Source organism: Oncorhynchus gorbuscha, linkage group LG25, assembly GCF_021184085.1.
Source record: "Oncorhynchus gorbuscha isolate QuinsamMale2020 ecotype Even-year linkage group LG25, OgorEven_v1.0, whole genome shotgun sequence".
Classification (NCBI taxonomy): Eukaryota; Metazoa; Chordata; class Actinopteri; order Salmoniformes; family Salmonidae; genus Oncorhynchus; species Oncorhynchus gorbuscha.
In genome coordinates, this window is record NC_060197.1 from 36,322,633 (window position 1) to 36,339,546 (window position 16,914).

General features: G+C 43.0%; 1 protein-coding gene across 1 annotated transcript in view; it reads left to right on the top strand.

Moving 5' to 3' along the window:
• LOC124013915 (regulator of G-protein signaling 12-like) overlaps nucleotides 1-16,914 on the top strand; it is an 85,582-nt gene that overhangs the window by 41,373 nt on the left and 27,295 nt on the right. The window contains exons 4-11 of the mRNA XM_046328475.1: nucleotides 8,597-8,618; nucleotides 10,356-10,528; nucleotides 12,859-12,951; nucleotides 13,243-13,386; nucleotides 13,773-13,952; nucleotides 14,308-14,461; nucleotides 15,499-15,596; nucleotides 16,377-16,571. Coding sequence (XP_046184431.1) covers nucleotides 8,597-8,618; nucleotides 10,356-10,528; nucleotides 12,859-12,951; nucleotides 13,243-13,386; nucleotides 13,773-13,952; nucleotides 14,308-14,461; nucleotides 15,499-15,596; nucleotides 16,377-16,571 — 1,059 coding nt within the window. The remainder of the gene's footprint in view (nucleotides 1-8,596; nucleotides 8,619-10,355; nucleotides 10,529-12,858; nucleotides 12,952-13,242; nucleotides 13,387-13,772; nucleotides 13,953-14,307; nucleotides 14,462-15,498; nucleotides 15,597-16,376; nucleotides 16,572-16,914) is intronic.

Consider the following 16,914-nt stretch of genomic DNA (forward strand, 5'->3'; position numbering starts at 1 on the left):
CACAGGCACGCACACACTCTGTTTCGTGAATCAACAGTGTGACAACTTTCGTAGGTGTGGCGAGATAAATCAAAGGAGTGTTGAAACTGCTATTTTTTTATGGATTATGTGTCGTAAAGTGTAGCCTACATATGTGAAAGGCAACCTGACATGATCTGGCATGTATAATTATCGTTCATCAGAAACGCTTCTCATATGACACATAGTGATTTAGGAGGGAAGGTACTTTGTTGGCTATGATCCGCGATGTGTCATGATGAGATGTGCTGTATTATGCTCTCCTATGAGGCAACATGAATGAAAGATTGGTTGGTAAGTCCATCATCCTAGAGAACAGGATATGGCTGACATCTCAACTGTTTTTCCCATCAATGTAACACAACACAAGGCCTTGAAATGTCATTCTACTCTAGTGACTGATTTTGTGTTGATATTTGAGTCATTTAGCAGACACTCTTATCCAGAGCGACTTACAGGAACAATGAGGGTTAAGTGCCTTGCTCAAGGGCACAATGGCATATTTTTTACCTAGTCGGCTTGGGGATTCGAACCAGCAACTTTTCAGTTACTGGCCCAATGAACTTAACCGCTATGCTTCCCACCACTCACCTGTATAACTGGGTCGTTCTACGAAAATTGTGGCATTTTGACCAGCTATTTTATTTTTATGTTTAAAAAAGTAATAATACTTAGTCAGATAAAGTCAACCCCTTAAAAATGTTAATTAACAACATGCCTGCTTAATGTATTTAGCTATTTTACAACATATACAAAAAAACTGTAGCCTTTTTATTACTGGTATTGTCAAGACTTATGCCGAGGTTGGCTTTCCTGCCCGTTCAGGCGGTGCTCGGCGGTCGTCGTCACCGTCCTACTAGCCACTACCGATCCCTTTTCGTGTATCTGTTGGTTTTGTCTGATTGTTTTCACCTGTGTGTTGTTTAGTTAATTAGTGTCTGTATATAATTTAGGTTGTCCCCCCCTTGTTTTGTGCGGGATTGTTTATTTTGTCATTCGTTTCGTCTGTCGGTGTTTTTGTGTTTATTATTCTCCGGTTTGTCTGTTATCCTGTTTTGGATAATTTCACCCTGTTTTTATTTTGGGTTGACCGTGTTTATTTTGTTCACCGGAGAATAAACGTATTATCGCTATTTGCTCTCTGCGCCTGATTCCACCCACCTAGATTAGACATGACAGGTATTACCCATATTTGGATGAAAATTCAGGCTTTCCAGAATATAATTTGACTATTTAATTTGAATATATAATCAAAGACAGAAAAGTTTCATGATAATGAAAAGATGGCGGCCATAGTAGCTCAAACCACAATTATTTTGATTAAATTCCCTTTTCCCTTTACTGAAAACTGTGGAACACCGGTCTCACATGTTAAGGCTTCACATGAAATGACCAAATTAATCATCAAACTGTTAATAGAAGAGAGATTGCAGACTCACCATGTGCTTTTCAAAACAGCCCCACCTCCGAAGAACCTTTGACCCAGTAAGAGGCTGGCAAGCATGTTGCATGTTTTTATTATGGTGGTTTTTATAATATGGTATCACGAAGCACATGAAATTGAGAGGTATTCCCTGTAAATTATTTATAATATTTAGTTAATATTTTAGTTTAGTAATCCACTAAATAACTATAAATAAAAAATTATGTATTTTCAATGTCACTTAACCACAACTCCTGACTCGAGGGACAAGCTATGATATATAAAGCATTTTTTTTGCAATAGAACTGACCTACATATGTTTTATTAACACAAAAACACTTCAATTAAAACAAAAACATATATTTTGTGTTATTATCTGACGTTTTTAATGTGTTTTTCCTCGTGGTTAAAGCGGCGGACTGGAAAGCAACCACTTTCGTAGAATGACCCAATTGCATGGTTTCAGTAGGGACTTTTTATGAGTTATAAACTAACCAAGACAAGTGTCATATCATAGATGATGGCTGTCTGTAGTTTAGAATAAAATGTGGTTACTGGCGACTACTCTGTATTTAAAGGTGGTGCTTTTAGTACTTTTAACTGACAGATCTACTGAAGAAACAGTTGAGTGGGTGCTCTCTCCACCCCCCAACCCCCTCTCTGTTTTCTATTGAACCCTTCATCTTCTCTCCCTTTGACTCCTGGCTGTATGTGTTCTAGCCACCACAGAAGAGGTGGCTTTTAGGACCCATCTGTATACGGTTGGTTCAGCAGCCTTGTGGTTGTTGAGTGAAGACTAGATGTTGTGGTTCTTGGGACTGCCCTTTGTTTCGCCTCTGTGAGAGAGGGAAAACCCTGCAAGGATTAAATATGGTCACCGTCACTCCCAAAATGGAATGGACCACAGTGGGTGCACATGACTGTGATCCCTAACCCTCAGATGGTTCAACATTATTTACCACTGACTGACTCTGAGACTGAGTCAGTCAGTGGGCGGGTTCAAAATGTGTCTGGTCATATTCCTCAAGTCATTGATCAATGAAGGATGTTATTTTAGATGCATAAATTGCTTCTCCCAGCTGTGACCAATAGTAGGTCCACAAAGATATTTAAATTATCTCTTGTTATGCAATCTTTTGTCATTAAGCTTTGCTAATTTTGCATAGCAATACTTTTCTGTCCCCGAAATGATCAATTCAAATCAAAGTTTATTTGTCACGTGCGCCGAATACAACAGGTGTAGTAGACCTTACAGTGAAATGCTTAACTTACAGGCCCTAACCAACAGTGCATTTTTAAAGTAAAAAATACGTATTAGGTAAACAATAGATAAGTAAACTTTTTTTTTTTTACTGTAAAATCCATGATTATCGAAAACTTCAACAAGCATTTCTCAACGGCTGGCCATGCCTTCCGCCTGGCTACTCCAACCTCGGCCAACAGCTCCCCCCCCCCCCCCCGCAGCTACTCGCCCAAGCCTCTCCAGGTTCTCCTTTACACAAATCCAGATACCAGATACCAGATGTTCTGAAAGAGCTGCAAAACCTGGACCCGTACAAATCAGCTGGGCTTGACAATCTGGACCCTCTCTTTCTAAAACTATCCGCCACCATTGTCTCAACCCCTATTACCAGCCTGTTCAACCTCTCTTTCATATCGTCTGAGATCCCCAAGAATTGGAAAGCTGCCGCAGTCATCCCCCTCTTCAAAGGGGGAGACACCCTGGACCCAAACTGTTACAGACCTATATCCATCCTGCCCTGCCTATCTAAGGTCTTCGAAAGCCAAGTCAACAAACAGGTCACTGACCATCTCGAATCCCACCGTACCTTCTCCGCTGTGCAATCTGGTTTCCGAGCCGGTCACGGGTGCACCTCAGCCACGCTCAAGGTACTAAACGATATCATAACCGCCATCGATAAAAGACAGTACTGTGCAGCCGTCTTCATCGACCTTGCCAAGGCTTTCGACTCTGTCAATCACCATATTATTATCGGCAGACTCAGTAGCCTCGGTTTTTCTGATGACTGCCTTGCCTGGTTCACCAACTACTTTGCAGACAGAGTTCAGTGTGTCAAATCGGAGGGCATGCTGTCCGGTCCTCTGGCAGTCTCTATGGGGGTGCCACAGGGTTCAATTTTCGGGCCGACTCTTTTGTCTGTATATATCAATGATGTTGCTCTTGCTGCGGGCGATTCCCTGATCCACCGCTACGCAAACGACACCATTCTATATACTTCTGGCCCGTCCTTGGACACTGTGCTATCTAACCTCCAAACGAGCTTCAATGCCATACAACACTCCTTCCTTGGCCTCCAACTGCTCTTAAACGCTAGTAAAACCAAATGCATGCTTTTCAACCGTTCGCTGCCTGCACCCGCATGCCTGACTAGCATCACCACCCTGGATGGTTCCGACCTTGAATATGTGGATATCTATAAGTACCTAGGTGTCTGGCTAGACTGTAAACTCTCCTTCCAGACTCATATCAAACATCTCCAATCTAAAATCAAATCTAGAGTCGGCTTTCTATTCCGCAACAAAGCCTCCTTCACTCACGCTGCCAAACTTACCCTAGTAAAACTGACTATCCTACCGATCCTCGACTTCGGCGATGTCATCTACAAAATTGCTTCCAACACTCTACTCAGCAAACTGGATGCAGTTTATCACAGTGCCATCCGTTTTGTCACTAAAGCACCTTATACCACCCACCACTGCGACCTGTATGCTCTAGTCGGCTGGCCCTCGCTACATACTCATCGCCAGACCCACTGGCTCCAGGTTATCTACACGTCCATGCTAGGTAAAGCTCCGCCTTATCTCAGTTCACTGGTCACGATGGCAACACCCACCCGTAGCACGCGCTCCAGCAGGTGTATCTCACTGATCATCCCTAAAGCCAACACCTCATTTGGCCGCCTTTCGTTCCAGTTCTCTGCTGCCTGTGACTGGAATGAATTACAAACATCGCTGAAGTTGGAGACTTTTATCTCCCTCACCAACTTCAAACATCAGCTATCTGAGCAGCTAACCGATCGCTGCAGCTGTACATAGTCTATTGGTAAATAGCCCACCCATTTTTGCCTACCTCATCCCCATACTGTTTTATTTATTTACTTTTCTGCTCTTTTGCACACCAATATCTCTACCTGTACAATACCATCTGATCATTTATCACTCCAGTGTTAATCTGCAAAATTGTAATTCTTCGCCTACCTCCTCATGCCTTTTGCACACAATGTATATAGACTCCCTTCTTTTGCCTACTGTGTTATTGACTTGTTAATTGTTTACTCCATGTGTAACTCTGTGTTGTCAGAGTCAATGTGCGGGGGTACTGGTCAGTTGGGCTAATTGAGGTAATATGTACATGAATGTATAGTTAAAGTGGATATGCATAGATGATAAACAGAGACTAGAAGCAGTGTAAAAGAGGGGATGCTGGGGGGGTGGTGAACACAATGGGTAGCCATTTGATTACCTGTTCATGAGTCTTATGGCTTGGGGTAAAAGCTGTTGAGAAGCCTTTTGGTCCTAGACTTGGCGCCCCGGTACTGCTAGCCATGCGGTAGCAGAGAGAACAGTCTATGACTTGGGTGGCTGGGGTCTTTGACAATTGTTACATTACATTACATTTAAGTCATTTAGCAGACGCCTTCCTCTGACACCGCGGTACGCACTACCCTCTGTAGTGACTTGCGGTCGGAGGCCGAGCAGTTGCCGTACCAGGCAGTGATGCATCTAGTCAGGATGCTCTTGATGTTGCAGCTGTAGAACCTTTTAAGGATCTGAGGACCCATGCCAAATCTTTTCAGTCTCCTGAGGTGGAATAGGTTTTGTCGTGCCCTCTTCACGACTGTCTTGATGTGTTTGGACCATGATAGTTTGTTGGTGATGTGGACACCAAGGAACTTGAAGCTCTCAACTTGCTCCACTACAGCCCTATCGATGAGAATGGGGGTGTGCTTGGTCCTCCTTTTCCTGTAGTCCACAATCATCTCCTTTGTCTTGATTATGTTGAGGGATAGGTTGTTTTTCTGGCACTATCCAGCCAGGTCTCTGAACTCCTCCCTATAGGCTGTCTCGTCATTGTCGGTGATCAGGCCTACCACTGTTGTGTCGTCTGCAAATTTAATGATGGTGTTGGAGTTGTGCCTGGCCATGCAGTTGTTGGTGAACAGGGAGTACAGGAGGGGACTGAGCATGCATCCCTGAGGGGCTCCAGTGTTGAGGATCAGCGTGGCAGATGTGTTGCTACCTACCCTCACCACCTGGGGGCGGCCTGTTAGGAAGTTCAGGATCCAGTTGCTGAGGGAGTTGTTTAGGCCCAGGATCCTTAGCTTAGTGATGAGCTTTGAGGGCACTATGGTGTTGAACGCTAAGCTATCGTCAATGAATAGCATTTTCGCGTGGTGTTCTTTTTGTCCAAGTGGGAGATGGCAGTGTGGAGTGCAATAGAGATTGCATCATCTGTGGATCTGTTTGAGCGGTATGCAAATTAGAGTGGGTCTAGGGATTCCCGGATAATAATGTTAATGTGAGCCATAACCAGCCTTTCAATGCACTTCATGGCTACAGACGTGAGTGCTACGGGTCCGTAGTCATTTAGACAGGTTGCATTAGTGTTCTTGGGCATAGGGACTATGGTGGTCTGTTTGAAGCATGTTGGTATTACAGACTCAATCAGGGACATGTCAGTGAAGACACCTGCCAGTTGGTCAGCACATGCTTTGATCACACATCCTAGCGACCTTGTGAATGTTGACCTGTTTAAAGGTCTTACTCACGTTGGCTACGGAGAGCATGATCACACAGTAGTTCGGAACAGCTGATGCTCTCATGCAAGCCTCAGTGTTGCTTGCTTCAAAACGAGCATAGAAGTGATTTAGCTCGTCTGGTAGGCTTGTGTCACTGGGCAGCTCGCGGCTGTGCTTCCCTTTGTAGTCTGTAATAGTTTGCAGGCTCTGCCACATCCAATGTGCGTCTGAGCCGGTGTAGTACGATTCAATCTTAGTCCTGTATTGGCGGGTTGCCTGTTTGATGGTTCGTCGGAGGGCATAGCAGGATTTCTTATAAGCTTCCAGGTTAGAGTCCCGTACCTTGAAATTTGGCAGCTCTACCCTTTAGCTCAGTGCAAATGTTGCCTGTAATCCATGGCTTCTGCTTTTGGTATGTACGTACAGTTACTGTGGGGATGACATCCTCAATGCACTTATTGTTAAAGCCAGTGACTGATGAGGTGTACTCCTCAATGCCATCGGAAGAATCCCGGAACATTTTCCAGTCTGTGCTAGCAAAACAGTCCTGTAGTTTAGCATCTGCTTCATCTGACCACTTTTTTTATAGACCGAGTCATTGGTGCTTCCTGCTTTAATTTTTTGCTTGTATGCAGGAATCAGGAGGATAGAATTATGATCAGATTTTCCAAATGGAGGGCGAGCTTTGTCTTTGTGTGTGGAGTAAAGGGGATCTAGATTTTTTTTCCCTCTGGTTGCGCATTTAACATGATAATATAAATTAGGTAAAACTGATTTAAGTTTCCCTGCATTAAAGTCCCCGGCCAACAAAGGATATCAAGGACCTGGAAAGATTCTGTATGGAGGAATGGTCAAAGATCCCCCCAATGTGTTCTCCAATCAAATGTTTACATTTTAGGAAAAGGCTGCATATATTTTGAAATGACTTGTTAAAAAAATCTCTTTCACTGAGCAATTGTATTATTATGAAATATTGAATTTCTCAATTGTTTTGAGCGTACAATACAGATCAGTATTTGTATAATTTATTATATATAGTATTTTTTGCTCATCTTTACCAAGGGTGCCAATCATTTTGGAGGTGACTGTATCTACCAGCATGTTCACACTGAAGTGGCTTCAGGGAATCAGTCTCTCTTTCTAAATGAATCCTCCAACACACTGATTATTAGTGTGTTCTTGGACAAAGCTGAACGATGCTCTACTAATGTCTTCTGCTGCATTTGAAAATATTTACCTTTCAGCTGTAAACCTTTATTTTAGCCTTACTAAACCAATCTTAACATATATCCCTGGTTTTCTGCCATTCTCTCACCAGCAATGTCTTCAAATTGTTTGCTAAGTAAACATTTGTAGCTGCTGCATAAAATCAACCTATTATTGTGAAGAGAAGAGACCATTTCGCTAAAATATATGTCAATAATGAAATTCCACGAGGGTGTATTCATTACGGAAACCGTTTACTGTTTAAGAACCAGACGGAAACAAACAGGGAGGGACCTACTTGAATTTGTCCAATAGAAACTCTTGCTTGCATTTTCCGTTTGGAGTAAACAGACAAAACATTTTGTAACAGAATCAGCATAATGGTTACACCTGGGCTTTGTGATTATTATTTTTTTCTCTTTCCAAAGATGCTTGTCAGAATTGCTGATCACTCTATGGCCTATATTCTTGTATAGACTTTCATTGCCCACTCAGCCCCTGAATTACCATGTGAAAAGTGGCCTATTATAGTGCAAGCAACGGCCCCTTAAGTGGCTCCTCATGATGACTTCTAGTCTGACCAGACACCAGTGAGAGGGAACATGCCCCACTTGGCTCTTGTGTGTGTGTGTGTGTGTGTGTGTGTGTGTGTGTGTGTGTGTGTGTGTGTGTGTGTGTGTGTGTGTGTGTGTGTGTGTGTGTGTGTGTGTGTGTGTGTGTGTGTGTGTGTGTGTGTGTGTGTGTGTGTGTGTGTGTGTGTGTGTGTGTGAGAGAGAGTGTGCATCTCCAAACATGTTCATGTGCCCCGAGTGTGTTTTTGTGTGCCCAAAGCATGTGAGTCATAGGTAGTGAGTGTGTGTGTGGTGAGAATTGGGACCCATTCTTGAGGTGTGAACAGCTGTGTGTGTGTGTGGCAGAGGCCCTGGGCTGGATCCACCCACATCCCACATTAATAGCCACACACACACACACACACACACACACACACACACACACACACACACACACACACACACACACACACACACACACACACACACACACACACACACACACACACACACACACACACACACACACACGCTGAGAAAGACATTCTGTGCTCAGGCTCCAGTGGTTCCTTGCCTCGGAGCCGGAGGAAGGTCATGACGGCATCTTCTCACTCATGTCTCTTTTTGTTGTCTTTCAGTCGGCTGCTTCCTCAGAAGGTGGTGAGTACATTTCTCTTTTCATTACACTTGTTCTTACATTCACTTTATTTGTGATGACAGAACACAGCACATGTTTTTGCTTCCTGCACCTGTATGTACTAGGCTAAGTAATAAGCTTTAAGTTGAGTTCAACAAGTGTTCCAAAACAAGCATGGGCCAAATGGGGCGTTTTGTCCCTCCATGGACCTTTTTGTTGAACAATAAAAGTCACTTTTTGTGTGCCTTTTTCTTGAAAGCGGCTTTCTCCGTTTCCTGTGTTTGCTTTTTATTGTGTGTTTATTAAGCTCTCCACAACACGCAACTCTGAGGTTATTGAATTAAACAGGCTCACAGAATATGATGTCAACCTATTTATTTACGACCTCAACAAAAGGCTCTTGTGCAGGGGTTTTACGACAGGGTTTCCCAACTCCTCGAGTATTCCAACCAGCACACGTTTTTGTTGTGGCCCCAGACAAACTCACCTGATTCCACTTATTGAGGGCTCGATGATTAGTTGAATCAGGTGGGCTTGTCTGGGGCTGCAACAAAAAATGTGTGAAGTTCGGGACACTGGAGGACTGGTGTTGGGAAACACTGTTTTAGGATAGGGTTTGGGATTGTGTGTTTGCTGTTGGTTTACCCTTTCACAGACGTTTAATAATGTTTGCTGAACGCCATGTTCAATGGCGCTGTGGTTTTGGAGGAGCTGCTTAGCTCTTTCAAATAGCATGTGGCGAAGAAACTCTATGCTATTTATCCAGAAAACCATCCCATTATAAAGCAACACAGGCCCCATATTTGCTCTCTGCTGGCAAACTCAAGATTCCAAACCAAATACCAAATATCGTGTCAACTCCAAACCAAATATCACGTCACTGAGGTCAATTGGCAGAGTTTTTAAATTAAATTATAAACAAATGTCTGGGACAAATTGATTTGTGTAATAGAAAATCGAATACATATCTTACTTTTAATGGGAGATGTGAGGGCTTGTAAAAACCAGCTTGTTTTATGCCTTTACAACTCTGCTGACACCTACTGATTCAGCTGGGCGAGTTGGCTAACAAAAGCATGAGCTTCTATAGTTAGACTGTATCCCGAGGCATTACTCACAACATTGTAAGGTAGTCAGTCACGAACAGTCATGATTCAGTGTCCAAGTTGTCATGTAATATTTGCAATAGCATTTAGAGGCTACTTGTAATTATTATTTGTCCTGTGCTTGTGCATGTTTATCAGTGATCAGATACCCTGGTGCTGGAGGCTATGGATTCATCTGTGTAGTGTTTTCAGAAAGCTCCCAACAGAGGCTTAAAATTCCTCAATTCCTCAATTCCATAAGCAGATCGTGAACACTTCTCTTGCCTGACATTGACCATTCAAGAGCATTTTGGTAACAGACCTTACTGTCTTCCTTTTTGTGTTTCTGATATTTTGCTTTCTGGTTGGTGGGACTTTGAAATGGGCATCTGACGCCATGATAGCAGGCACTAACTGAGTCATTGGAAGTACTTGTTAAAATAGGCTTCTTTCTCTAGATTCCACAGTTCCCAAGCTATTCCCTTCTTTTGAGTGGTTTTGGACTAATAGCATTTTCTTCCCTCTCTTTGAACTAGCTTAGAATTGAGTCCCTGAATTAACTTTTCTCTGCTGTAGACTATAGTGCAGCTTTAAGGCTGTTGTTGTCAGAACAGTTCTGGTCCCTACCCCCGTTGTCCCCTAACCACTTTCCCTACCATTTTCCCCTCTCTCCAGACCATGGTGGTGGTGTGCAGCTCCAGGGCTGCTGCAGCCAGAGCAGTCTGAACAGCAATGGCAGTCTGCCCGGCGCCGGCAGCCACAGGAGGCTGTCAGAGCGCCGGGTGGCCAGCTGGGCCGCCTGCTTCGAGCGCCTGCTCCAGGACCCCATTGGCGTCCGCTACTTCTCAGTATGTACTGTAAAGAACTCTGGGAAATTGAGTTTTATTTTAGTTCACTGTTAGTTTAGTTATGTGCTCTGAAACCCAACAAACTCAACAGTCCATTATCTTCCTCATTCTCTATTCTGTTAGATGAAATCTATACTCGTCTTCCTCAGACGTCCAAAATTATGTTTTAGTTTGAAGGCGTTACACCATTCTCTTCTTGTGAAATAGAAGCAATAGTCAACTACAGTGCCTTGCGAAAGTATTCGGCCCCCTTGAACTTTGCGACCTTTTGCCACATTTCAGGCTTCAAACATAAAGATATAAAACTGTATATTTTTGTGAAGAATCAACAACAAGTGGGACACAATCTTGAAGTGGAACGACATTTATTGGATATTTCAAACTTCTTTAACAAATCAAAAACTGAAAAATTGGGCGTGCAAAATTATTCAGCCCCTTTACTTTCAGTGCAGCAAACTCTCTCCAGAAGTTCAGTGAGGATCTCTGAATGATCCAATGTTGACCTAAATGACTAATGATGATAAATACAATCCACCTGTGTGTAATCAAGTCTCCGTATAAATGCACCTGCACTGTGATAGTCTCAGAGGTCCGTTAAAAGCGCAGAGAGCATCATGAAGAACAAGGAACACACCAGGCAGGTCCGAGATACTGTTGTGAAGAAGTTTAAAGCCGGATTTGGATACAAAAATATTTCCCAAGCTTTAAACATCCCAAGGAGCACTGTGCAAGCGATAATATTGAAATGGAAGGAGTATCAGACCACTGCAAATCTACCAAGACCTGGCCGTCCCTCTAAACTTTCAGCTCATACAAGGAGAAGACTGATCAGTGATGCAGCCAACAATCAGTCGTATATTGCACAAATCTGTCCTTTATGGAAGAGTGGCAAGAAGAAAGCCATTTCTTAAAGATATCCATAAAAAGTGTCGTTTAAAGTTTGCCACAAGCCACCTGGGAGACACACCAAACATGTGGAAGAAGGTGCTCTGGTCAGATGAAACCAAAATTGAACTTTTTGGCAACAATGCAAAACGTTATGTTTGGCGTAAAAGCAACACCCTGAACACACCATCCCCACTGTCAAACATGGTGGTGGCAGCATCATGGTTTGGGCCTGCCTTTCTTCAGCAGGGACAGGGAAGATGGTTAAAATTGATGGGAAGATGTATGGAGCCAAATACAGGACCATTCTGGAAGAAAACCTGATGGAGTCTGCAAAAGACCTGAGACTGGGACGGAGATTTGTCTTCCAACAAGACAATGATCCAAAACATAAAGCAAAATCTACAATGGAATGGTTCAAAAATAAACATATCCAGGTGTTAGAATGGCCAAGTCAAAGTCCAGACCTGAATCCAATCGAGAATCTGTGGAAAGAACTGAAAACTGCTGTTCACAAATGCTCTCCATCCAACCTCACTGAGCTCGAGCTGTTTTGCAAGGAGGATTGGGAAAAAATGTTAGTCTCTCGATGTGCAAAACTGATAGAGACATACCCCAAGCGACTTACAGCTGTAATCGCAGGAAAAGGTGGCACTACAAAGTATTAACTTAAGGGGGCTGAATAATTTTGCACGCCCAATTTTTCAGTTTTTGATTTGTTAAAAAAGTTTGAAATATCCAATAAATGTCGTTCCACTTCATGATTGTGTCCCACTTGTTGTTGATTCTTCACAAAAAATTGAAGTTTTATATCTTTATGTTTGAAGCCTGAAATGTGGCAAAAGTTCACAAAGTTCAAGGGGGCCGAATACTTTCGCAAGGCACTGTATATAGTGTTAGGTTCTAATCATCAGAGTAAGAACTCGACGGACACTATGAAAGCTTAAACAAAGTTTATTCTTCCCAAAGGATCGAACAGCTGAACCGACAAAGACATGTTTACAATAGTGGTGGTATATGTACCCCACTTTGGATGGAGTCTCTTCCTTCTTGCTAAACATTGTATCTTTATTGCTAGGCAGGATACAGTGATACAGGCAATAAACTTTTCCTTCTCCCTTAACCTGACCTGACCTGACCTAAACCCCCTTCATCACTAATCCATGACTCTCACCTGATCAATGCCTGCCACATATGATCGTTTTCCCTACACTCAGTACATTCCAAGCTTAATTACACCCACCTTCCTCCTACAGATAACCATCCACTTCTGGTGTAGACCATCTAAACCATAGCACTCAATATTTCAATAGGATACCTGATAATTAACCCTATTTCAAGTTTAGGCGTTAGAACCCAGAATCCATCAATAGCCAATCAACACTGGACCCGGACACTCCAGGCTTACTGCAGGTATGATAACGCTGTTGTTTGTGTCTCCACAGGAATTCCTCAAGAAGGAATTCAGTGAGGAGAATATTTTGTTCTGGCAGGGCTGTGAATACTTCAGTCATATACCTGCAACGGACAAAAAGCAGGTAAGGTTCTTCCTTGTACACATCACCAAGACCAAACCATACTTTCCTATCTAGTCCATAGGCTTTGGATGTCATGGATTGATTAAAAAAGAGCCCTCAATATACTGGACATGTCTGTGTGTCTCGATATACAATTCCTTGGTGCCTTTAGAAGTGCTGGTTGTGCAGCACCTTGTGTGGCTGAGTGAGGATCTGTGTGTAAAACACCAGAATCAGTCCCCTTCATAACAATGGACTAAGTTATGTCATAGTTGTGTGTGTGTTTTTAAAACATATTCCTCTCCTCTCCAGCTATCCCAGAGGGCAGGGGAGATCTACAACAGCTTCCTGTCCAGTAAAGCCACCACGCCGGTCAACATCGACAGTCAGGCCCAACTGGCCGACGACGTCCTCACCTCCCCATGTCCAAACATGTTCAAGGCTCAGCAATTACAAGTGAGAGGACCAACTGCCTACTACTCTATGTTATGTTGTTGAATAAATAATAATATACTTTATTGTCAACCCTCCCTTATACACACACACATAAGGCTGGGAGCAGCACAGTGTCAACTGCCGGGGCAGCACTGCTGGAACAATTTTTATTATTCAGTGTCATCTGCCTGTTTCAAAAATGGCTATTGTGCTTTACCAAGGTCAAACACAAACTGGCACACACCCCCACAAACTCACAGGCCTGTACAACGTCAGTGTAGATCTGTCCAATGTTGTTACAAACTTGACTTAATCATAGCTATTACCACATATGTCATAACACATGTCATAACTGATTGTGACCCTTTGTAACACCAGTCCCTTTTCTTTCCCCATTTTGTCTGTAGATCTTCAACCTGATGAAGTTTGACAGCTACTCCAGGTTCCTCAAGTCTGGCCTGTATCAGGAGTGCATGCTGGCCGAGGTGGAGGGACGACCTTTACCTGACCCTTACCAGATCCCTTGTAGCCCCGCCCCCTCCAAGCATAGCGCCAGCTCCTCCCTCTCCCTCTCCACGCCCATTAAGGTACTCGCCTTGTACTAAAGTAACCTTAACAGCCAAAATAGTATCTGCTATTGTCTTAGTAACCATCGCAGATGTTTGTGTCATTCGCCTGTGGGATGCACATTTTGTGTTGTAGCCAGTATAGGTGTTTGTTAACCTTCAAAACATCAGGGTCATATTCACTAGATACCAAATGGAAGAAAACAGACCAAAGGGGACTACCTGAACTTGTCCAATAAGAAACAAATTTTCCATTGCAATTTCCTTTTTTCCCTAAATGTTTTCAATAGCAAAACGGTTTGTTACGTTGTGCACTAATGTATACAACCCAGGTGTTAGACATGTTGTTTGACCTAGTTGTTTTGTTGACCAATAGGAGGCAAGGAAGCAGAGGTCAGGAAGGTCACTTAATGAGGACCCCGGAGACGAGCATGATGAGCATAAGAAACGGGGCACCTTCTTTTCTTGGTCCCGGAACCGGAGCTTCGGAAAGGGACCCAAGAAAAAGGACATTGGAGAAATCAACCTCGGTCAGCAATTCTCAGTCATAGAATGTCACAAGGAGTTAATCTTATGTATTCAATTCAAATAACGTTTTTTTCCTGTGAGGGAACTTCTTGTGTATGGTTTCAATATTGACATGAAGCTTTCTGGCATGCATTATGCTCTTTGGTCAGGCAATACACAGCACAGCACTGCATGCTATAAATTCGTTATGATGAAAGGTGAACTCCTGAAGCAGCATTTCAAATGGTGTTTTGAGCTTCATCTGATTTATGTCATTGGCGATGTTACACAAATGTTTTCCCTTGATAGTAGCTTATCTTTTATATGTAGTTGTGTTGATGCTTGTCTTTTATGTGTAGCTGTGTTGTGATGATGCATGGATAGTAGCTTGTCTTATGTGTAGCTGTGTTGTGATGATGCATGGATAGTAGCTTGTCTTATGTGTAGCTGTGTTGTGATGATGCATTGATAGTAGCTTGTCTTATGTGTAGCTGTGTTGTGATGATGCATGGATAGTAGCTTGTCTTATGTGTAGCTGTGTTGTGATGATGCATTGATAGTAGCTTGTCTTATGTGTAGCTGTGTTGTGATGATGCATGGATAGTAGCTTGTCTTATGTGTTGCTGTGTTGTGGTGATGCATGGATAGTAGCTTGTCTTATGTGTTGCTGTGTTGTGGTGATGCATGGATAGTAGCTTGTCTTTTATGTGTTGCTGTGTTGTGATGATGCATGGATAGTAAGTAGGGATGGGATGATACCAGTATTGCGCTACTAGTTTGTATCGTGGCAGCGTAAAAACCCACAAAGGTAAACAGACCTAATGTTGGAAACAAACATTATTATGTTGTCATCCAGAGTCGCATGTATTTATTTCCCGAGCTATAGCACACAATATTGTACATACAGTTGGTTTTTAAAGGAACAAATAGTTTTGTCTGCTTCTTCTTCTCATTTTTTGCATGGAAAAAATAATAGCAATATTGGTACTTTTTCTGTGTGTATGTGGAATGAATTCCTAACTGTGACCTCTGACCTCCCTGGCCTTCTTGTGTTGGGTAGATTCCTGGAACAGCAACGGTCGGAGGGAATCACAGGGCTCCTTGTCCTCAGGTGCCAGTCTGGAGCTGGCCACTTCCTGTTCAGCAGGCAAGATCGAGGTAACATCCGCATGGACGGCCAGGCCAGGTCGCCATGGCAACACTGAACCAAGATAGCTCTGTAGTAGAAGCAGACATTATTCAGATCACGACTCTGTTTAGTTTTGTGGCATGTTGCCTGAAAGTCCTCTTGGCATGGGTATGCCGCTGTCAAAATGGTTATGACAGGTGTTATATGAAACATATGACTTCGTCACGTTCGTCATAACGATGAGACCAAGGTGCAGTGTGATAAGCATACATTCCTCTTTTAATGAATGAAAAACACTAAACAAACTAACGTGACGCTATATAACACTAGTGCTGACAGGCAACTACACATAGACAATAACCCACAAAACCAAAATGGAAAATGGCAACCTAAATAGGATCCCCAATCAGAGACAACGATAAACAGATATCTCTGATTGGGAACCAATTCAGGCCACCATAGACCTATAATAAACCTAGACTAACAAACACCCCTAGATATATAAAAAAAACCTAGACAGGACAAACAAGCATACCCACCCTCGTCACACCCTGACCTGACCAAAATAATACATAAAACATAGAAAACTAAGGTCAGGGCGTGACAGACTTAATGGGGGTTCATTTAAAGGTTCAGACGTTCAATGTAGTTTTTTTTTTCCCCCATAAGGAAATTTGGTTTGCAGACAGGCCGAACATTAAACACTACATACAATACAAGACATAGAGACATTGTTGCTGTTTTTAACTCTTGGTCCTCTCTCTTGCTTCTATGGAGTTCTATCTCTGACTATGGTTTGTCCTGTGTAGGGGGACAATCGTCACTCAGTGCCGGTGTGGGACAGGTTGTCCGCCAAGCACTGCAATGTGACCTTGCCGGATGGCTCGTGCTCCTCTGTGACCCTGCGGTCGGGAGCCACCATCAGGGAGGTGCTCCGGGTCCTCTGTCAGAAACTCTGCATCAATATGGTCGCTGTCGACCTCTTCCTGGTGGGAGGAGAGAAGGTGAGGGAAGCACACTGATTCTTAGCACAGTTACTGTGCATCTCAATGTGGATTTAGAGTGACATTATCCAGATTCATTGATGTATTAAGTAGGGCTGTCAAACGATTAAAATAATCAAATAAAATAAAAATAATAATGGCATTATTAATCGTGATTAATTGCAATTTTAGAATTTGCTCAATTTTGGCCCTAAAGAAAGATTTTTCAATTTAAAAAGCAGTGCTTGGCGTTACTGGTAGGGTCGTTGCAGTGACCATATTACCGCCACACTGGCAGTTATGAGTCATGACATCAGTAAAATTCCACGTGGCCTGGAATTCAGGGCTCTATTGTCCCTCTAAC